The sequence below is a fragment of the Phallusia mammillata genome, chromosome 1 (assembly GCF_965637545.1).
Source record: "Phallusia mammillata chromosome 1, kaPhaMamm4.hap1.1, whole genome shotgun sequence".
NCBI lineage: Eukaryota > Metazoa > Chordata > Ascidiacea > Phlebobranchia > Ascidiidae > Phallusia > Phallusia mammillata.
Window position 1 is genome coordinate 29,452,086 of NC_137252.1, and position 23,219 is coordinate 29,475,304.

The following is a 23,219-nucleotide window of genomic DNA, read 5'->3' on the forward strand; positions in this document are numbered from 1 at the left end:
GATAATGAAGATCAAACTTGGTAAACAAATGTTAAACGCGCTACAGCTCCACCGCTACTAAAAGTCACTATAAGGCGGGGACTCGAATTCTAAGGGCTTGATTTGGCGCGGTAGGATATCGAGGGTTGTGGGTGTAAGATAGTGACGGACAAACTTGATACGCAGGTGGTAAACGCGCTGCAGCTCAACTGCTACTACAAGGCGTTAAAAGACGTGGATTCACATTCGAGGGTGTGAGTTGGTGCGTTAGGACATCGAGGCTCAGGTGCGACTTTAGTGTAGCCATTCCTCGACTTAACCACGTAGATGAGGAAAAGAGGGTGGTTTTTGACGAGAAGGGAATCCACCAAAAGAAATTATTACAGTGCATAGTGCATTGTGATCATCGCTTGGCGCACCGTTATAACAATCGGCGGACCTTCATATCGCTTGATGCACATTTATATGATATTACGGTGCACAAAGCGATCCAAGCGAACCAATGAATCTTGTATATTTAAGAAGCACCGGGATTGTGATCAAACAATTGCATCTACTCATTAGAGTAGAATAAAGTGTATTGTTGAGTAGTGAAGAATGACCATCCGAAATTCTTCTTTGATTTACACTTGCAGAAAGACTTAGAACTTAGCACTCCCCGCAAAATTGTTTAACAGACTCCAATGCGAAATCACTGATGTATACGATAGTTTTCCGCAATTATTACAGGTTGTGACATTGTGACATTGTACATACGTCGTGCTCTCATGATCAAAGTGCAAATCCTGTCAAACATTAACCACCCAAGTCAAACACGTAGTCCTGTTCCCGCAAGTATCACGAATATGAGTTGCTTTGTTGGTTCAAGTTTTGTGTTGCCATAGGTATGTGAATTGAGCAAGCACAATCAATTTACTCGAAAACTTGAGTATTTCCTGGAAGCCGTAAATAATAATTCGAGTTGAGCACATAGCGTGCACCGGTAAGTTTAAACACTTAGGTGTTCTGCAGGCAAGGAGTCAAACAATTGGGTAGTTTAGCACCACATGTCTCCAGGTGTATGTTATATTGAAATACTATGTTCTGTAGCAATCAAAGAAAAGTGCTGTATAGAATACTAATTTGCTGCAAATGTAACAATCAAACAATTATGTTTTTAATTAGTGGCAGTAGGAGCAGCTGAACAGGGTTTAAAAAGGTACAGAATGTTGCCTGAGGGAGAAACCAGCACCTCAACGTTTCAGTTTGTCCTGTCCTATCTTTTGGCATATGTTCTGCCTGTGGTTGTCTTCTCCACTGTTGTAGTGAAATATTCGAAACCATTCGTGCAGAAGCAACTGAGACTGCGAAGGACAGCGAAATTGGTGGATGGCGACAGCAAAGATGGTCATTGGTTGTATGGTCACTTGAAAAAGGTAAAAAGTTGCCGGTGCCCTTTACAACGTTTGGGCTTGTTTTGTGATATTTGTAAAACTGCCAAATAGGTTTTGCTTCAATGTTCGAAGTGTAGTTTTAAAACTATTTTCCCTGCCCCCCTCCATGCCATCATAAGTCTTGCAGTTTTCACAACTTCTGTTGTATTTTTAGCAAAATAACTAATATTTCATAAACCACCTAAACTAAAAATCACTGCCACAACAGGAACCTATGGATCGTCAGCTTCGCGAAAAGAATAGCACTTTTCCCCTAGGTCAGGGGTCTTTTATGTATGTAAAGCTGAAGTTTATGACAATGGCGTAATAAAAACTATAAACAAGCAGTGTAACAGGTTAAATTACTTCCATATAGACACGCAAACAGGTTGGCGTGCCATAAAAAACCTCCTAGCGTGCCACCATCGGCACGCGTGCCAGGGGTTGCCGACCTCTGTCCGAGGTGCTATACTATATTTTCCGGGGCTGGTTGAAAAAAACATTTTTTCGTAACCTTATCTGTCCAATTTTCACAGTTTCCGTTTGACAAATATGAGGGCTTGCTGAATATGTTTGGAATGACAAAAACCCAACCAGCTTTATTCAGCTACTGGATGGGTCCACTTGAGATGTTCATGCACATGTATCACCCCGATGTTGTGAAAACGATCCTGTCTAAATCGTGTAAGTTTCGTTATAATAAACTTTACAAACATTTACAATATTTTTATATGCCTGTATTTTAGTGCTTACTTTGTTGGTGTTTAATTACTTTGTTAAACACTTTGCAATGTGTATTTTATTTGACATTATTGCCGCTGTTTAGGCAGAAACGCAAAGCCATTAAAAGCGTTAACGATCTCAGCTTCCACCTGGCCAGAGGTTGATAACCCCATGAACGCGTAACACACAGGACAGTGGTTCTCAAACTTTTTGACCGCGACCCAAATCTGTGTTTTATGAACATGTCACGACCCAAGCCTCAAACATCAAAAAATGTTTTTTTTATATACATGAAAAAAGACACAGGCAACCAGCTGTAGTACACAGTACTATGAAACAATGATTTGTTGCAAACAAATGATTTACTTATTTGATGTAATTAATAAAACTGATTTTTTTTCCTTCATAATATATTCGATGCCCGGCTCTATTTTTCATTCGGGAGACCACTTAATATTGTCTATTCAGTGAAAAGTCTGTGATTCGACTTTTCACTGTGCCGTTCGATAACGAGAAGGGCTGCAATTTCGAGGCCACGTCGCCGCCGAACAAGAGTCTGACCATATCAAAATTTCTGCAGGCTTAACGAGGTCTTCAAACAAGCTCAATTCTTTCGACAACACAGCACACATTGCGGCTTTGCAGCACCATGATTATTGATAGAAGTGAATCCCAAATCTAAAAAAATCCTTGTACGAATGCTTACTCGTCCTTAAACGCTAACTGTTACATCTCCACGTTCGGTTTCGCACGACTAACTGATCCCACTGTTCCCCTGCTATGTTACAATCGCCATATGCGACGCAGTAAAATTTGAAGGCTATTGAAGCAATGATTGGTTCATTTTACTGTACAACGTGGTCGAGTGAGGTGACTTTATCACTGGATTAAGTAAATTCGTTTGTGTTTACTTAATGCAGTAATAGTTCGTTTGGGCTGAATTGAACCACCATAATGCGACCCATTTTTTGACCCTGCGGGCCCCATGTTTGGGTTGTGACCCATACTTTAAAAACTACTGACATAGGAAATGCGAGAAGGATTTTTATGGCACTTTATGTTTTTTTTTTGTTTCATTTATATTGCTAGTTTTAGCTTTATTACAATAGGTACTAAAACGCAGCCGAAAAACAGAATCTTCCTGTCTTCTGTTAAGTGTGAAAAATCAGCTCGCTCAAAACACAAAAAACGTGATCATTTAAGCGAGTAATATCGAAAAATTTAACGAAAATTAAAATTAAGCTTAAAGAAGCATTCATTCCATCTGTTACTCGTCAATGATCGGAAGAAAAAAAACTGGCTTCTTACCTGAGATGAAATCTCTTTTGCGTTCATCACCACCTCGTAATCACGTGATCCATGAGAAGGGGCAACCATAGTCATTGCAAGGCTAATTTATGTTTGTAAGCATACTCGCACATTGCTTAACTTTAGACGAATCTTGTAACGACGACTTAATCTTTTTCTCCAACAGTTTTTACTTTCATAATACATGTCCCTCATATTTGCATATTATTTGATTTGAAAAGTTTACCATTTCAGCTCCGAAGGGAGAAGGATACCAGACGATCATGTCTCCTCTACTCGGACAAGGACTCATCGTTTCGAACGGGGAAAGATGGAAAAGACATAGAAGACTCCTTACTCCAATATTCCACTTTAACATTCTGCAACAGTAAGCTAGTCCGTTGCACTAATTTTTAACTTTTTTAGTTTTTAACCGTTGCATTAGTTTTTAGCGATTTGTGTATGACTTGAGTAACTTAAAGTGTACTCAAGTCCCTCTGGGTTAGTAGTACGCCGCTCAAATATCTTGTTTAGAAAAACAAAAAAGTAGACAAATTGTGATCGGGTTAGAAAGAACCCACATCTGTTGAGAAAACAAAGGGAATTATTATAACCACTCGGCCATCTCGGCGACAAATTCCACTTCAACATTCTGCAGCAGTAAGCGTTTTGATTTCGTTGCAATTTTATTCCCACACCAGGCGTTTACGCAACACCACATTTGTTTTTTTGTCACAAAATATCAACAACATTTCAGTTTTAGGTATTTGTTTGTTTTTATTTTCATCCTTCCTCGATGGGCAACGCCTGAATGTGCCCACAAATAGTCTAGCTGCAGGTTGTTTTCAAATTTTTGTCTTTTGTAATGGGCATCAACATTGAGACCAAAACCCGGTCTGAACCCGAATGCAAAGCTCGGTCTAAAGCCGAAAAGTCCGAAACCGACTCTACTAACAACTCAGAGTCCGTTGCATTAGTTTTTAGACGGATTGTGTTAGACTTAGGTAACTTAAAGTCCCTCTGGGTTGGTATAATGCCGCTTAAATTTCTTGCTCAGAAAAACAAAAAGTGGCCAAAATGAGATGGGGTTAGAAAGAACCCACATCCGTTGTGAACACAAGGCAGTTGATTTAACCACTCGGCTATCTTGGCGACGGTATAACATTTACGGCTTTCAACCAAAAAATGAAACGTACTTTATACCCTCAGTCGTGTTAACGGATTACTAACTCATGCAACATTTTTAAATGTTTTCGACTTGCGTTGAGGCTTGTGGTTACAAACTTTGGTGTTTCCTCATAATTCCGCTTACCCATAATATTGCCATGTAGACACTGCGAAGTGTTCAACACTAACTGCGAGAGGGTTATCAATTGGTGCGAGGAAGTAGCAAGCAGCGGGAGGGCAGCTGATATTGCAGACCTGGCATCGGAAACTTCCTACAAAAACATGATGGAGTGCATGATGTCGCAAGAAGTCGATTTGGGGTGAGTTTCAATTTGATTGTAAGCTCTCAAAGTTTTGCAGCTGAAACCACAACTTAGCTATCTTTAAATCAGTAGAACATTTTCATTAGTTGTTGTGGACCAGAAGTATTTAAAAGCGTGCCAAGTAAGCAACGCGGCGTCCAAAACAGCCTTTTTGCTTTGTGTCTCTTACAGGAAACAGCTATTTTATGTGTTCGCAACTCATTCAGGTCACCCATCCACATTTCTAGTAACAAGTCACCACTGTGTGGCAGTAAAGAAGAAAATGCTAAAAACGTCTGAGGGGTTATCTTGCCGTGTGCGGGCGCATATTTGAAGTTATTCAAAGCGTAACCACATTTTAACGATTAGAAAGAATTATGTAATCGTACTTTATCGACCATTGATCCGACAAGAATTGGCACAACAGCGTAGTTGATTTCGACAAAACCAGCTGTATTACAGGAAAAACGAGGACTACAATCAAATCGTTCGAGAGGCGGCCCAGATCATGATGCTACGGTGGTTCAATCCTTTATATCATTACGACTTTATATACAAGATGACAAAGGATGGTAAACGGTTTTATGCCATCACAAACAAGATTCAGAAAAAAGTTGGCGAGGTAAAGTTTGGTTTTCCTTCTATTATAGGTGAAAGTTGTGTACTCTGTGTCAAAGCACTGTGCAGCAGCCAAAGGAACTTTCAGATCCAGTGTACAACCGCCGATAGGGAATAATTCAGCTAGTAGGTTAAATTCCGATAAGTTGAACACAAACAATAAAACTTGCATGACGACCTCCTGCATTAAGTCTAGGTCCCGTCCAAAGAACCTCATTTTGTTTTTGAGTTTTTGTTTCTTAAAACCGCAGTCGCTGGTACTTAAAGGCGAATTAAATGCTTTTAACTTAAGAGACAAATAGAGGCAACAATTTTTGTTGTAAGGATTTTTGTTGCCCCGATGCAGATTATCGCGGAGAGACGGGCGCTGCTGGAATCTGTGGAGTCAGATTTAGTTGAAACGACAAGAGTTGATGATAAAGCCACAGGAGAGTCGTTCGATTTCCGCAAACGAAAGGGACAATATGTTGATTTTCTTGATGTGCTGATACAGACAAAAGTAAATCAACTTTTTTATTTTAATTGTTGCTTGTGGCCCTTTAAAAAGATGCGTGTGATACCATGAAGGCAGAGTAAGGTCAACAGACAAAGTAAACTTAAAAAAAAACTTAAGTTCCATTTCTCCATAAACAAAACTAGAGCCTAATGAGAAAAGAAATTTAGTATACGAAATACAAAAGATCTGCCATATAAGTTGATAATGGTAACGTAAAAAATGTTGATTGGGTTTCTCATTAAAGCTCAACACTGCTGCTATTTATATGCAAAACGTTGTTTGTTTTGTATCCAGGATCAATCTGGAGTGGGGTTAACAGACAGGGATGTGATGGATGAAGTACGAACGTTCTTTTCAGCTGGCCAGGAGACTGTAGCATACGGTGAGTACAGAAAGGAAAAGTTGACGGAAAACGACTTAATGTTGTTGTATTTATGTTAGCACTGTCGTGGTTCATCTACCAACTTTCAAAACATCCGGACTTTCAAGAAAGATGTCGACAGGAGATCAATGAAGCAATTGGAAGCAGACCAGAGATCAAAATGTTAGTTTAGTGGATTTCAATCTTTTTTTGTTCTGTGGCCCAAGCATTTAGTGAAAATCGATTTGTGTCTCAGTACGTGCTGCTGAGAAAATATATCGAATTATGACAGCATATTTTTAATATAATGCTACTATTAGGTTTTAAATAGCTGGGTGGCTCACGGAACTTGTTTATGCACCACAGTTTGTACATAAGTGTATGGTAGAACCCAAACAAATTAGTGATTTATTTGTTATATTAATTTCACTACGATCTATATAACTGGAACTATATAACTAATAGTGTACGAACAACTGTATGAAGATGGTCCACAAAATACCATATTAAATCAAATAAGTAACCCGTTGAGTCCTAACCATTCTGACATTAAAATAGTTGTATTAAAACCACGTATTTGTTGCAGTTCCGACATGAACAACCTCCCGTATCTTACCCAATGCCTTAAAGAGAGTCTTCGATTAATGCCCGTCATTCATTTTGTCGCCCGACAAATTGATGAAGACATGACAATAAGTCATCGTTTCAACGATTACAAGGAAATTAAACTGGAAAAGGGACAAAAAGTTACTGTGAACATCTTTGCCATGCACCGCCATGAGGAAATATGGAAAAATCCGTTGGTAAGGCAAATCTGTTTAAAATTCAAACCACTCTTTTTACTGATAATTACAACGACGAACCGTTGAAAATTTGTAGTAAATTACTTTTTGAGCTTTTTGGTCAGTGTGGCTTTTTAGGAAATGCCATAAATCAGTAGCTTCCAACCTTTTTCCTTTGTTTCCCACTTGCCAATATCAACCATAGCATTAAACCCAAAGTATCCTTAACGCACCATAATTTCGCATAGCTAAATGTACTTGCTTACTTATGTTAATAGCATGTTACAATAACACCAAATCGAGAGTCCTTATATATGTTTGTGGCAAATGAGGAACGTCCATTAAAAAGCTTTTTGTCTACACTAAAAATGTTTTAGTGAAAATCGTCTCAAGACTTTTCAGTTATTTCTAAAGACTTTTTTATTATTGTGGCAGAAATGATAAGGTCCCAAACTGATGTATCATTTTGTAATTAATAGGAATACAACCCAGAAAGATTTGCCCCCGAAAACATGGTCGGTCGACCTTCTTACGCATTCATTCCGTTTTCTGCTGGACCAAGGTAAAATCTTCATAATGTTTTTTTATTGTTTATTGCTTCAAACTAAAATGTCAAAATGCTTTATTTTTGGTGCTCTTGGGACATCTGTACTGCATGAAAGTTTTTCAATGATTCAAATATATTTTTGGGGCAGTCAAAAGTGTTGTGATTCTATAGGAGTGGGAGTAAAAAATGTGATTAAAAAGATTTTATTGGATCTAAAATCGGCATTTTAAAATTTGGTGGAAGGATGCTATGACCCCTCACCCCCTCTGACCACGCTAAACTGATAGTTGACTTAACAGTATTCCCCTTAAAAAAATCATCACTGCGAAACAGTACCTGGTATGGTCAGTGATAAACAGTTGATATAAGTATTTATACACAACATTGATTTGCAGAAACTGCCTTGGTCAACATTTTGCCATGCACCAAATGCGAGTGATCATTGCACAGATTCTACGAAGATACGAGATTTACAGAGACGAAGAAACACCAGATCCAAAACCAATTCCTGGCCTTTCACTTCAATCTGAAAATGGAATCATGGTCAAGCTGCGTCCAGTTTAATCGAATCATGTCATGTGGCTTATAGTAAATTAAATCACTGTTTCATGCCTGCATTCTGCTTACTTATAATTTGTGTTTTGCTGAAATGTTTATTACCTCAGAAATGTAAAAGTTCATACCTTACAATTCTTTCCAAATCCCGAACCTTCCTATATGAACAAATTTAATTCATCGAAATCATAAACCGAGAAATTGAATGTGACTAATATTTTGCTGATAAAAAAAAAAACGCCTGGCAAGTTCTAATTCCAACTTTCTCCCGTCATGCCTCAATAAACGATCAAGCAATGTTGTGATTGTTGTGACTATTTTTTGGCAGGATTATAGGCCAAAACATGACCACATTTTTTTAAATACATAATAGGTATTTCCTTTTTTTGAAACACAAATGTTAACGAACAGGCGAGAGATGTGCAAATTTATTAGCATTGCTAAGTGACCTTTCCAACAACTATACTGCATAACTGATAAAAGTATATCACTTAATCTCAAGTGTAATTTCAAATAATGTCCCATAGTAACGGTTGCAGTGGACTCGTATGTTAGTAAGATAAGTGTGCACAGGCAAGGCAAGACAATTTCATTTGCAAATTAGGTTGAATCATCAGTGCATTTTTTCCTGTCCATTTCCCAAGAACATATCAGAGCAGACTTTTCGTAGTTGTGGATTGAGATAAAGGTGTAACCACGGGTTCATCGCAGATGTAAATTTCGGCATCAGCTATTAAAACAGAAAAATCAATGTATAGTTTTAATGCTTAGGAGGTTTAAAGGAAGCTAAAAAAAGTAATACCGTTAGTGGGTATACACACAGACCTAACACTAATTGTTATTGTCGGCTAAATGTCCTTGTTCTAATAATTAAAAAATCTGCACTTTAAAACCATTTAGATGGGGTTATAAATTGCTTTTTTATCGGGTTAAATAGTAGATTAATCGCCATACCGATAATTATTGAGGACAGTTCAACTAAATTGCTTTACGGTACTTCGAAAATTACAAATAAACGCAGTTTTGTCATTGTAAAGTACTCGTTTTCTGTTGTCGCAAGTTCACTCGAAAATGTACGTTTAAAATGCATTTTTAGCACGATATATTTTATATCTTAAGTATAGCACCGGAGATGTTATACTGCAGATATAATATGAATTATTTATCATAACGCATGTACTTACATGGATCCATATGTTGTTGTAGTAAATTCGATCCAAGCCGACAGTGACTGACAGCAGACTGCATATTGCGAACGGGGTGTATGCGATAAGAAATGATGCCGGAATCAATGCTGCACTCTAAACGAAACACATTAAAACTGGTGTAATACTCATAAGGGCAAAAGTTGAAATAAACAATCATGCCTAAATATGACTAACCTTCCCACTGTCTCCCATCAGTAGGCAGCACCTCGCCATATAATAAACTGGTACCAGAAACCAACCGAAAGATAAGAATACGATAATCAAACGAGGCAACCTGTACACGTAAAATATTCTTTCATGAAAACAACGAACCAGTGAGGGAAAAAAATTGGCTAAAACTTACAATGCTTTGTCATCAAGGTTGACAAGACAACCAAACGTTGTGTCGGTCACAGTGAAAGGTTTGATGATCAAATAATACAGGAAACTGATCAGAACACCAGATGTCCACGCGAATCCAATGAGAGCAAGTTTATTTGACGATACTTTGAAACAAGTAAACATGGTAAATCGTATTGTTTGGACACAGCTTGGTCACGGTTCCATAATAGGTTATTTTTACTATGCAAAAGTATTTAAACTTGACAACAGATAAATGCACAACTGGCGATAACTCACTTAAAACAGTTTTCTTTTCCATCTCCAGACGATCCAGCAAAGCTCCTGCGTTACTTGCGATGGCATTTAAACCCATACAGAGCGCAAGATAGGCATGCACCTTCAAACACACAAGACATATTTTGTACTAAAAACATGCGAGACATTTGGGAGAATTTAACCTGTTTGTTATAAAATACCTAACAAGCATTAACTTCGAAACAAATTGAAATGACTATACAATATTATAACAATAAGGAAACTATCTTTCAAATGACTACGAAGTTACAAAATAAAATTAATATAATTTACAGCAGCATATAACGCTTGCAAAACAATGGTTATCTTACAATGTGCCCGAAGTCACCAAATGGCCATCTCGCCATGTAGCATGCAACCGCTACCATGGCAACCTGCACAGTAAAGAGCAGGTCAGCGACACCTAGCGAAAGTAGCCAAGGTGATGAACGTCGAAGATTTGCACTTTTGGCGAGAGCAACGAAAATGAAGGCGTAACCCAAAACAGCCAAAATCACTGTGAAAGGTAAACGATACTGTTAATTCATTTGCGAGCATTATATGTTGGAAAACGTTTGATGTATTTTTTTAACCATTGATAAAAAGAAACATTACCAGAGTTAGTTTGCAGTTAAGTGGCATTGTACATATATCAAGTAAAGAATAAACTATATGTAACATTAAAATCGTAGGAAACTGCAAACAACTTAACTTTTGACGTACAAGTGCAAAAACGAACCGACTTACCATTAATGCTTGTCACAAGGGCAACAATCGGAAAGTCAGCTTTATCTAGTATTTCCATTGTCAAATTTAAAGCTTACTCAGCAGGACAGTATTAACAATCTTTAGCCCTTTCAAACTGCTATGTCGAAAAAGGTATCCATGAATTACATCTGACATGGATTTAATAACGAAATGTTGTTAACTATAGTTTATCAATTCTCATGGCCAACTGTTTGGCGCCTAACACTAGCTGTTTCAACCTTTAAGTCAAAGTTTACCAGTAAAATATAAAGTTAAGCTCAGGCAAAACCTTGGCACATTCACTGTTCCTACTACATTTTCCACATTACGTAAGCAGTCGGCCTCTTTCGGCGGAACAACTTTAGCAGGTTACATAACAGCAAAAAAGTGTGTTGCGTAACAAAAGCCAAAAGTTCGTGCTTTGACAGAGATCGGCAAAGTGGCAGTTTCTCAGTGTTCTGTCTGAACTTACTCCCTATGGTTTTACTGTAAATCCCTCTTGAAACGTTTCTCACTATGTGACCTATTCTAAAATTAGACAGAAATGTAAACAATACGCTTGCTTCTGAAAGCGCAGAGCTCGAAATGAGAAAAACATGTCAATTACTTTTGAGTGGAAAATGTGGTCATTTTAGGTAAGTTTGGTACTAGCATTCTTTTACACTTGACAAAAACTTACACACACAATTGAACACAATTCTAGTTTGAAAGCTACTAAATTTAAACTGAAGACCAAATTGAAAGTACAAAGGTCTCATTTCTAATTCTGTAAAGAAAACTGCTTCGCTGTCTCGATTCGGCAAGTGGTTTAGCATAATGCAGACAACATGCATGAAGCATTGTAAAAGCAAATGCATACGTAAACGGTAGTTTTGGCGTATGTAAGAATAGTGGTGCTCTAAGCTTACGTTAAAGACTACTGCGAAACGATTTTCAAATTATTTGAGGCCTGATGTAAAGAGAAAAGTACATGGTGTAGCAGAATGTCAAGTTAAAAGAAATTTACGCTCGTTCCGAATACAATTGAGCACAAATTTAATAAACTTCCCCGAGGCAACATAAGTGTAAGCAATTATGGCATCATTCTCCACGTTTGAACACCACAAGTCCAATACCATGTATACCTCAAGTCCAATACCATGACCTACCAACTGTGCCGTATTCTGTTTTGCGTTCTTTCGTTGCGCAGCTATTTCCGCCTTGATGATTGTGCTGGTCCTAGCACAATTGTGACACTATAGTTTCTCTCAAAAATCAAAATATACCGTCAAGCTAAAATTTAGCGATAAATTAGATCCAGCTATAGCCTGTCGTACCTTATTGCATGTTTTACGCCTCTGGAGGCTGTTATGGTGCTGTTTTACCTCCTATTAAACTACTGCATACCCATTACACCAGTTGCCAACTTATATGCACGACACATTGCACAAAGCTAACACTTTTTTCGCAGTTTAGTGCCGACGCGAAGGGTGTTGTATCACCTTCTCGTTATCCACAGCGTCGATGACGTCATACCAGCATGACGTAAATGTGAGTAATTGCCGATTTCCGTCGGGTGAATTGGAAAGCTTTGATATTGAAGGTGCGGTGTTACAGTTGGAGCCGCACTTGGAAGAAGTTATTATAGCGCTTGCGTGTGTTGCCTTCGTCAAAAGATTTGAAGTTTTGTATGCTCACATTTCGTAGCTCAAACCCGGACGAAGCCATATTAAAATACGTCTGATCAGTTTCGAAAAAGATGGTTCAGGTGAAATGATGATAAAATTTAATAGCCGTTGTGGCTGAAAATATACACTTTTTGCTGCCGCACGTCAAAAAGTGAAGAGGTTTGTTACTTCCCGAATCGTTTACTTTTTTCGAATTGCACACTTTCTGTTTGATGAAATTGCTTGTGTTTCTAAGTTTTAGGGTTTAAAAGGAAGTTTATAAGGTTTATTGGGGCAAAACGTGCAAAACCAGTCAGTAAAGAAGCCCCAAATGCCAGAAAACAGATCGCGTCCTACGAAACCTAATTGAACACAATAGAAGTCACCAATGCTGTTCGTCAAAAATAAAATGAAAAATGATTCAACGGACTCACAACGAAACAGGCAAACAAACATGTGTGCTTTTGATATCGGTAATCGTTTTGCTATAAGTTAGGCATTTACGTTTGTTTGTTTCAAGTTAACTCCACTGTGGTTAAGTTCTGCCAAGCAAAAGTACATTCTAAGAAAGGGAGGGTATAACATTTAATTTGAATTTGACAAGTGTTTGTTTATATTACACATCAATCCACACCCTTAGTCCAAACACAACATAAACTTCAGTCGGCGAGTACCAGTAAACCAATACACCCCCCAGACAAAAGCAACACTTACCTCACAGCTATTGTGAGTACAATGTAACATCGTGAGCAATTCTTTGAAATCATCGCTATTCCAAATAAACCAAAAAGGATGGGCAGGGTTTGTTAAAATACCCTTCGGTTTGGCCAAGGAAGGCGACGAAACATACTTGTTATACGTTGTACGGCTTTGCTCTGAGCACTATTTTGTCTGCTGCTAGAATTACAACCAACATGTTGAACATTTGTGTGACAATTTGCTGGTAAATCTGTGCGAGTCTGTGAAAGGGACTGATTAGCAACACTTTTTAGTTATAAGTGAGAAAAGTTACTCGAAGTCAAGGAAGACACTTTAACTTACAAGACATGAACGTTTGCGCTAAAATTTCTCGACATGTATGCAGGGAGTCGAACCGGAACTGAACCCGAACCCGCGAACCGGTTTGAGCGGTTAATTTCTTTAAACCCGAACCGAACCTGAACCGCTAATTACGATTTTCTGAAACCCCGAACCGGAGTTGAACCCCATATTTTGTTTGGCGTTGGACCCGAACCGGAACTGAACCATTAAAAAATGCAGTCTGTTTTATTTTTTGCGATTTTTTTTCAAAACAGCGCACTAAAGAACACGCGGCATAACTTATAGGGCGTGTCAAAAATAACTGTGCACAGGCAAAATTAGTTTAGAGTTTGATAAGGCCAGGTAGATGATGGGTAGAATTAAATTGAAACGAAAAAAAATTTGAACCGGTTAAACCGCAAACCGGTTCGGACCGGATAATTTATCCGAACCGGAACAAAACCCGAACCCGAAAATATACATTTTTAAAAACCGGAACCGAACCCGAACCCTTAAAACAAAACCAAGTGAATCCGAACCGAACCTGAACCCATATGACTAGCGGTTCGACTCCCTGCATGTATGTTATAACACTTTGCTGTCGTTTTTCACGAGATAAAGATAAATATGCAAGCGAGTCAACAAATACAAATAAGCAACGCATGAAGTGAACCCAAATGCGAAAATTTGAAGGCGCTTGAATGATACCTAAAATATTTTTTTTTGTGGTTTCAAAATTTTTTGCACGGTACCCTGTGTTATAGTTGCAAAAACGATCTTTGTGACAATGATTTGGCAACACTGATAATTCTATTTTTTTAGTTGGCAACCCTGATTTTCGGGCCATGAAATGTGCCTATCAGGCCAGCAGACCCTTCACCCGGCACTGCCACAGCGGAACAATTTGGGATTACATAAGCCTTGTCATAACGTTTGACACAGCAACAATAAAACAAGACTTTCGTTTTGTTGCCCCATTGGCATTACCAGGAAGTTCCATAACAAATACACAAAGGGGCGACTTTAACGACATCGTAAATTGGCGCCTGAGTTAGGGCTTAGGCCGTAGCCCCAGCGCAAACGACCAGTTGCAGCCTTTAGAGCAGTATAGCCGTATGTCACTCCTGCAAAGTGTATAAAACAACGAGAAGAGCTTACTTATCAGCAAATCAAAGAGATTGGCCCAGAAGCTTTTAATTGAGCTGTAATCAAGTAAACTGCAATACACAAGTGCACCGAACTTTTTTTACATTATTTTGTTCAACATAGCGATTAGTCTGTGGCAAAATAGCTTACAAACAAGCCGCAACACATGAACTTTGTGTCAAAAGAGGAGTAAAACCAAGGTTACGTGAGCGTTGTTACACCAAATTTAAACGATGCGTTTAAAGCGTTTAATGGGGCCTAAGCAAACGAAACTCCAACAATGGAAAACACAGTTACCCGCTGCGTACGCTCCTACGCTGGACAAATACGTTTCTAATTGGAGTTTCAACCGAATGATCACATTGCGACAGTTACAGCGCGTGGAAAAGCAAACAGTCGTGGAAGGCCCCTGTTACACGGTTTTAGGACTTTACTTCGTGAGCATGCAGTTAGGAGCTGAAACAAGATTGTGGTCGAGTAGCCCAAGATAACCTCGGTTACTCCTGTGTAGTAGTTTGTGGCTGAGCTTATGTTGTTGTCAGCTTGTTTTACAGATAAGTCGTTTAAGGACTAGCGCTCAAACAAGTGTATAGATTCAAATTTAAATTTTACACAGCGTCCAAATGCCTGTTTTCTAAAAGCTTATTAAAATGCATCTATTCAGCTTGTAATCTTGAAAAAGCAGGTTCAGGAAAAAATGATGATAAAAAGACATTGCAATGGCATGCCGTTAAGACTGACAATATACACGTTTTGCTACCGCACGTCGAAACGTGAACCGAAAGTTTCATAATTCATTATCTTCTGAATGGTACGGTTTTTGTTTCGTTCAACTGGTGTGATGCTAAACAAAATACTAGATGTTTTTAAGAACTTGAAATCGCTTGTGTTTCAAAGCTGTTGAGCGTAAAAAAAGGTTTTAATGTTTGTTGAGTCGTAAAGATCGTTAAACACGCACGAAAGAGGTGTTTGTGAAGTGCTAAAAGTGATAAAACTCTGACAATTTCCAAGAAGCAAAGCGTGCAACATCAGTCAGCAAAAAGGAGCCCTAAAATGGCTGTATTCGTTTCATCGTCTTTCCAAAGATCAGAAAACACATCGCGTCCCATGAGCGCAACCAACAGACGCGCCAGTGCCAACAACCAACATTTAGCGACATCGCTTCGCATGAGGATGAGCTCAATGGACAGAGAGCACAAAGCTCTGAGCTCCACAACACAACGGCGCATATCTAACATTAAGGAGGAACTAAAAAGTCAAGAACCGAACAGCCAGATGACGTCGCCTCCACGTCATCGTAACGCAAGACCTTGGAGCACTATGACATATCAAAGAAGAGCTGCTCAACTACGGAAACAGATTGAAAAGAAAGAAGCGGAAATTGAAAACCGTACTGAGGAACGAATTTTGACGGTAATAATGCCAACTAAGACAATAAATCAATAAAAAATGACGCCTAACACACCACTGTTCAGTTGGGTTAATTAGGTTGCAATTCTTGATTTGGCTCGAATAAGGCAGGGGTCGGCAACTTTTTTGCACTGCGGACCGTTTTCGAAACTAAAATTTTATCGCGGACCAGTCTGCAAATATTTAGCAAGAAAAACGCTTAAATTAGTTTATGATTCCTGTGAAACATGGGCAAAATGTTTTATAGCATTTAACCTGAAAAATTATACGGCCCAGTAACGAACTCCTCGCGGACCGGTACCGGGCCGCGGACCGGCGATTGCCGACCACTGGAATAAGGTATAGCAAAGAGCTACTCGCGTGCCACCTGAAAAGCTCGCGGGTACCACTAATGGTAGGAGTACCGAAGGTTGATAACCATTGTCTAACAGTTAGACATTTTAGGCAAGAAACTATTGCTTTTGTTTTTGTTACACACAGGGACGACCAGTTATTTCAACACACGGCCGTCCAGCTTCGGCCCCAGCGATTTGTCATTCAGTCAACACCCATGAAGAATCTGAGTTTACTCGGGTTCCGACGGCCCGAAAATGTTTTGCGTGTTCGAAATTTACTTGTAAGTCCGAATAAATTCCAATATTTTGTGAATTAAACTGTGCGGGCCGGGTTCGGGCTTTGGTTTCTTTAAAATAGACTTATTAGGGCCTGACTTTACATCTGTGTTAGAATCTTTTTGAATAAATTTAACTAGTTTTGTGGCCAGTGTAAAACAGTTCAAACTGGTGGAAAATTTTTTTTTAGATCGTCGAAAGTTATATTCCGAACCGACCCTTAGCGGTAACCCGTGGCAGTTTCCATACCAACAATCGTCCCTACGTGCTCCTCTAGCGGTGCGAGAAGCATGGCTATCAAGAGAACGTGAGTAAAAATCGCAGCTAGAATTACTTGCTCATGTTATTGGTACCTGTGTACCCAAGATAACCTGTATGGTACGCAACCAATTCGACTAAGATTGCCCCCCTCCCAACTTACTAAACGAGCATAGATCTTTTTCAAAATACAAATCAGTTTTCATAATATTCTCAGTTTTCAAAATACAAATTGAAGAAATTGTTAGGACTTAGCTTTTAATTTATATTTACAAATTGGAATTTGACTGGCACCCCTGCAGTTTGCTGAAGCAGTTTTGTTTAGGTTACCTGGCACGGCATTTGGACTGCTAACCACAGTTCGGCGACGTTTTTCTGAATTCTAAGTAATCTGTGTCATCCATTCAAGGATCTTGGAACGCTGTTTGTGCGGTTGTTATTATCTTACAGCACAATTCACCCGTTTGCAATTACCATTCTCGCTTTCTGTTAGCAGCATATTTACGTTACAAATGTCAATAGCACCTACATTTTAACTGAATAAGAATTTCAGCAAAACAAAAATGCATATAACTTTAAATGCCATCCAGTATTTTTATTTTACATCATGTTGTCATATGGATTTTAATAGAGTCAGCAGTCCAAAAGCAAATTTAAAACTGACAACATTTAGTTCATAGATTTCTGTCACAATAAACTACCACCGCCACAAAAATAAATAAATATATACCATATTATCTGCATTGGAACTGCTTGTGAGTGTGATTCAAGAGAGTTTGGTAGCCCGGTTTAAATAGCGAATTGACGATTCCTCTGAACAAAGTTGGACAAATAACGCACAAGCTGCAACTTTCATTCTAGTTTCTGATAACTCCACATCGTGATACCATTCCACATTGCCCCATTCTGATATCTAAGTAAACAAAAAAAAAACATTTATGTGTTTTGTTTGTGGTAGCAGAAGGCTAATTTTTCTATCAAGTAGCTTATTTTGCAACAACTGCCTTTTCCGAGCTCAGTGGTAAAGAAAGACTATGTGTAAAGAAGAAGCGAATCTGTTCATTAGTATAGTTTAATTTATATGGAGGCATGCTTGTTCACCTGAAATTCTTGTTCAAGTCTGGAAAGACTGACTGCCTCTTCAACAGTTACATGTCGGTCAATTAGAGACAAGGAAACAATGACAGATTTCATTGTGTTAACCATCTTTTCAATTCCTTAAATTAAAATACCAATTTGAGTGACTAGCCATCATTAATAGGTAAATTAGCAAGTGAATTAAACACAGAAGAGAATTTTGTATTTAAACAATAAATCTAAACGTCTGGAATAACAATAAACTTAAACCAAAGTTTATCAAACAAGCAGTTTGTTAATGCTTTTACCTACTAAACTCCACATGTTGAATGACTTCAGATAATTTGTCAGTATAGGTATAGTGTTGGGACTGATACTTGGTTTTCCAAATCCTGTTGTATTCTTTATGTTAACAGAATGACGTTGACTAAACCAATCAACAAGTTTTGACCATTTTTCCTTTTGCAATTGTCCCAAATCAGCTGGTTCCTCCATGTGAAATCTTTCAAAGTCAATTTCACCAGACATATTATTTTGTGTCATTATTGATGTTTTATCTTGTGGTTTTGTACTAACTAAAATGCCAATTAGGTATATATTCCAAGATGTCTAATGACTGATTTCGTTACTGTGGAAATATTTTCCATTCTTAGTAACATATTACTTTACTTTTCTTGCGAGTATTTTGATTAATTTCAGCCAATTTCCAAGTCCAATAAAGATCAAAGAATGCAAAGTGATAATTTTACCCACAGAACAGTGTCTGTATGAAGGAACTTTAATACTGAGGCAGCAAGAACATCTGAATTTCTGTTGAATGAACTGTCCATTGCTTCATAACACAGAGCAGTCTAAATAAATAAGTCATGAATGTAAAATATAAAAAGCCTGAATATATGTGACCATTTAGGCAACAAACCATAAAAAAAACTAAAAAAAAGTGTAACATACTTAATTTCAGCCATGAAACATTTACCATTTATATCATACACAATAAAAATGTTAGAATACACATTAATATTGTTAGGTTTATGTCAGAAAAACATTACTTGCAAAAACCTGCATTAGCCAGAAAGCCGCATGTATGTGCAAAACTATATATATATAATGTTTGTAACATGTAACATTTTGCTTAAACTTGCTTTTTGTGCAATATTCAGATTTTATTTAAGTATTAGACACAAAAAGAGCCTAAAAATTGACATACCAAAGGCATGAGTTGACTTTTGATAACATCAGTCTGCTGATTCCATTCCACTGACACAGCATGAGCTAAACCCTCATTAGGAACTTTCACAACCTTTCCAATTGGAGTCCGTAGTTTTCGGTTATCCAAGTTTATTTCAAATCCACCTGGATAAACCATAACCCAACAAATTATGTCTTTTTTCGTAAGTTTTTTAGATAAATGATAAAAGAAAAACAAGTGCACAAGAAGTAGTCAGCAGTCGATGGAAGGTTCATAGTACACTACAAAGAAAAAGTAATAACAAAAACTCAAGGCAAAATAACATGTACAAACCATCACTGTGGCATATCCTTGCTTCTTCGTAAAACTTTCTCTTGTCTGCAATCACAAAAAGCAATGTATCTTTGTTATACAGATCCAGACCAAACAGGTTATTCACATTTACAATCAATGAATCCATGAAATATATTTTAATTGTGTAGGATTTTTAAATCCCATATCTAGCCATTTATTTAAAAATAAACCATCAGGGTAATCACAAAAAAGACCCTTGTTATCTGATTATCCTCAATTTATCTGTATTGTAGTTTAAATTGTGTGTACAGTTACTGTACTTAATTTAGGTGTGGCTTTAAATCGGCAAATGCATAAGGTAGCCCAAATTAAAATGTTTACTTTAACTAATCAGTTCAGAGAAAGATTGTAATTTACATAAACACTGATTGCGAAAAGAAAAACAAAACTATGAAACAACACCTAAATGTTTGTGAATTGGTGTCCACATTTATATACTATAAAATTCACACATACATAATGGTATACTTACCAGATAAATACCGAACATATTTCACCCAACTCAATGATTTGTTTCCATTTTGACTCAACCACTTTTTGCAAATTATGCTACACATATTTTTTAGATCCTACACAACACAAAAAGGCAACTATTGAATGGGTTTGTGTTGTTAAAAGTTATTAATTTCATGTTGATAACACAAATTAAATGTTTCAATATCAAATCACATTTAAGATACCAATACAAATGTGAAACAAGTCACAATTTGCACATTTTTTGACAAAGGCAAACAAAATACACTGTTATTTTATTGTTTTATGGCTATTGAAACAAATATAATATTCATGATTGACTGATTTACTAAGCCGACTGCAATTTTACATTTATAAGATACAATTGTCAAGCCTTTCTAAAATCATTCATTCACACTTAATTTCATTAACTGAAACGTGTAGTCCACAAAAGTGGACTGTTGGACAATTCGTGACATGCGTTGATAATGGCGTTCACTGTATGGAAGTAATGCCTCTATGATAGTCTGAGAGTCATGCATATTCTCTATGTCACTAGGGTGGGTAGTAGATAACACTACATTCAGAACAGCTTGAGCTTCATGACAGTTTCTAGAGTTCGTATTCCATGACATAACAAAATTAAGTAAAATGTGTTTTTTGTCAAGGTTTAGTTTTCCAATGATTTCATTAAGTATTTCAAAGCCCTGAGGTTGCCAGAGAATTTCTCGAACAACATTTAGAGCTGTAAATGGGTGCTGGAGCAGTATTGCTTTTGTCAAAGCCTGCTTGTAGTTTTTTTCTTGCAACAGATTTTGTAATTCTTGGTATTGCATCACACTTTCTTCTTGTTTTTGATACTGTTCTTCTTTTTCCTTTTCAGTTACATCTTCCCACAATACAATGGTAGAGTCAGCAGACCCAGTAACAATGGCGTCACTATTTTGACTCGCGGTTAATGTCCAAATTTTATCACTATGTTCATCAAGAGTTTTATTGCACTCTGAGCTTTTGATAGTCCATAACTTGAGAAGGCCATCAGAGCCACAGCTGACAAGTTGTGTGCCCTTGACAATAAATGAAAGCTTAAGCACAGAACAATCATGTCCTTCAAGAGTTTTCAAGCAAGAAAAATCAGAAAGGCTCCACAGTTTAATGCTTCCATCAGCAGAACTTGAGGCTAGTACTTGATCCATGGGACTAAACTGAACACACCAGATCCCCCGTTTATGACCACGTAGAGTCCCAACATTCTGTCCATCTTCTACAGTCCACAACTTGGCCAACTTGTCTTGTGAACCACTTGCAATAAGCTTGTCATTGGGACTCACTGCGACAGAATTAATGTCTTTGTTGTGAGCCAAAATTGTGTGGTGTACTGACAGGTCTATGTGTGAGTTTTCACCTTTAGCAATATTCCATACCTTCAAGGTATGATCTTCGCTGCCACTCACCATAAAGGACATTTTTAGCTTGCAGCATGCCAAGGACTCTACAGTGTGTGTGTGTCCTTTTCCAACAGCAACACATGAAAACATGTTGGTATTTTTGTTCATTTTCCACAACCTAACAGTTTGATCTTTTGAGCAGCTAGCAAAGTATGACTGATTTCGAAACACGTCTATGGACAAAACAGTATCAGTGTGGCCCTTTAGGAGATGACAGGCTGATGTTTCGATTTCAAACACTTTAATTTTGGGACTGTTAGTAGCCACAATCAGAAATAAATCACCTTCACCCAAAAATTTAACATCTAAAACTTCATCATTATAACCAACAAAATGTTTGTAAGTCTTATGTTCATCTACTGAGATAAAGTTGAAGTTATGATCACTTGTTACGGCCATTATTTTCTGTCCACAAGGCATTAACTTTCCATATGTGTAACCATATGTTTCTTCTGCCTGCATCCCTTCAGAACCAGCAGAAATGCATTTTCCAGAGCTACCTTGCCACTTTCTAACAATTCCCTTACTTCCAAAAGTCAGAAAATCGAAAGTGGCTTGCACAGAATTGTCAGAAATATCTTCACAAGGCAGACAAATCAAATCTTCTATAGTTTCATAAACAGGAATGGTTTTCACTGGTGTTTTGCAGTTTGATTCACTTAAATTCCACATATTAATCACACTGTCACGCCCTGCAGTCACCAGTATATTTTCAGACGGAAATTCCAAAACAGTAACTGCACTCACATGACTTTCCATAGATCCCACACATTTACTTGAGTTTAAATCCCAAACTTTTATTACATAGTCATTGCCAGCACCATACAACTTCAAATCTCTGGGATGAAATTTTAAACAACTCACAACACCTGGTATTCCTCTAAAATTATGAGTGCAGTACTGTCGAACCATATCCCACACTTTAACAGTCCCATCACTGCTACCAGACGCTAGTAAAGTTGAACTTGAATCAAAGCAGAGTGTTAAAACAGGTGCAATGTGAATGGCCTTCCAAGTACGGGTGCATTGTACTTCTGGCCATTTCCACTGCTTTAAAAGTAATGACCTTGTAGCTGTTACAATGCAAGATCCATTTGGACTAATTTTAAAGCAAGTAATATCATCTCCATCGTGAGATAATGATTTTTCTGCCACTCCTGATGCAGTGTTTACGGCAAACACTTTGTCACCACAGGTAGTGAAAACATAATCACCATTATTGTCAATTCCAACAGATCCACCAGTGTAAAATGGTTTGAAAACTTTTTTTACCGCAAAATTAGATTTCAGACGCAATTTTTCTGATGACTTCAGTTTTGTTTTCGACTTTGAGGTTTTAGAAGGCATGTTGGTTTATTGACAAGCCTATTTCATAAAAAAATAATACAATATTGTTAATCAGCTGAAAGATATCCAGAAAAAAAAAACAGCTATCATTTTGCAGCAAAGAACTTCATATTCGTATTGTTCATTTCACATTTTTTTTAAAGGCATTATAAAAACATACAAAACAACAACCTTGTTTGGAAAACAGTACACTAATTGAGTCAGAAAAGGCTATTATAAATGCAAATTTTTTTAACCCTGCAAATTTTTAGGACAGAAACAAAACCATTCACATGTGTCTGATGGAGAACGTATGTTACCAATGTAAAGCTACGAAAGTAAAATAAGCTGAGATATACTATTATATTCTGCTTTTCATTCATATTTTCAAATTTAATTTATTCATGAATATTTTGTTAGTTTTTTGAATATATTTTAACATTTATGCACCAAAAAATACTTTAAAATTTATAATTTTCTAA

At 37.5% G+C, this 23,219-nt stretch overlaps 5 protein-coding genes across 5 annotated transcripts; 2 read left to right on the forward strand and 3 right to left on the reverse strand.

Moving 5' to 3' along the window:
• The first annotated feature begins 1,177 nt into the window (after positions 1 to 1,177).
• On the forward strand, positions 1,178 to 8,567 carry LOC145223536 (cytochrome P450 4F2-like). Its single transcript, XM_080089948.1, has 11 exons — positions 1,178 to 1,394; positions 1,928 to 2,075; positions 3,657 to 3,789; positions 4,733 to 4,888; positions 5,333 to 5,492; positions 5,835 to 5,987; positions 6,279 to 6,366; positions 6,426 to 6,528; positions 6,932 to 7,148; positions 7,607 to 7,689; positions 8,070 to 8,567. Exons 1-11 carry the CDS (start codon positions 1,185 to 1,187, stop codon positions 8,236 to 8,238), a joined length of 1,620 nt encoding a protein of 539 aa, XP_079946074.1. The 5' UTR covers positions 1,178 to 1,184; the 3' UTR covers positions 8,239 to 8,567.
• Positions 8,568 to 8,641: 74 nt separating this feature from the next.
• Positions 8,642 to 11,936, reverse strand: LOC145223557 (rhodopsin, G0-coupled-like). Its single transcript, XM_080089967.1, has 7 exons — positions 10,800 to 11,936; positions 10,385 to 10,569; positions 10,056 to 10,155; positions 9,781 to 9,922; positions 9,612 to 9,711; positions 9,414 to 9,530; positions 8,642 to 8,959 (listed from the first exon to the last, which is right to left on the reverse strand). The coding sequence occupies exons 1-7, from the start codon at positions 10,855 to 10,857 to the stop codon at positions 8,843 to 8,845; spliced, it is 819 nt and encodes a 272-aa protein (XP_079946093.1). The 5' UTR covers positions 10,858 to 11,936; the 3' UTR covers positions 8,642 to 8,842.
• Positions 11,937 to 14,749: 2,813 nt separating this feature from the next.
• Positions 14,750 to 17,439, forward strand: LOC145223568 (uncharacterized). Its single transcript, XM_080089977.1, has 4 exons — positions 14,750 to 16,024; positions 16,502 to 16,637; positions 16,823 to 16,939; positions 17,216 to 17,439. The coding sequence occupies exons 1-4, from the start codon at positions 15,665 to 15,667 to the stop codon at positions 17,242 to 17,244; spliced, it is 642 nt and encodes a 213-aa protein (XP_079946103.1). The 5' UTR covers positions 14,750 to 15,664; the 3' UTR covers positions 17,245 to 17,439.
• Positions 17,440 to 17,464: 25 nt separating this feature from the next.
• Positions 17,465 to 20,069, reverse strand: LOC145223547 (ATP synthase mitochondrial F1 complex assembly factor 2-like). The gene is made up of 7 exons (XM_080089958.1): positions 19,983 to 20,069; positions 19,490 to 19,534; positions 19,175 to 19,320; positions 18,721 to 18,818; positions 18,276 to 18,469; positions 17,992 to 18,107; positions 17,465 to 17,803 (listed from the first exon to the last, which is right to left on the reverse strand). The coding sequence occupies exons 1-7, from the start codon at positions 20,065 to 20,067 to the stop codon at positions 17,657 to 17,659; spliced, it is 831 nt and encodes a 276-aa protein (XP_079946084.1). The 5' UTR covers positions 20,068 to 20,069; the 3' UTR covers positions 17,465 to 17,656.
• A 10-nt stretch (positions 20,070 to 20,079) lies between these two features.
• LOC145223525 (transducin beta-like protein 3) lies at positions 20,080 to 22,802 on the reverse strand. Its single transcript, XM_080089938.1, has one exon. The coding sequence runs from the start codon at positions 22,756 to 22,758 to the stop codon at positions 20,368 to 20,370; it is 2,391 nt and encodes a 796-aa protein (XP_079946064.1). The 5' UTR covers positions 22,759 to 22,802; the 3' UTR covers positions 20,080 to 20,367.
• Positions 22,803 to 23,219: the final 417 nt, after the last annotated feature.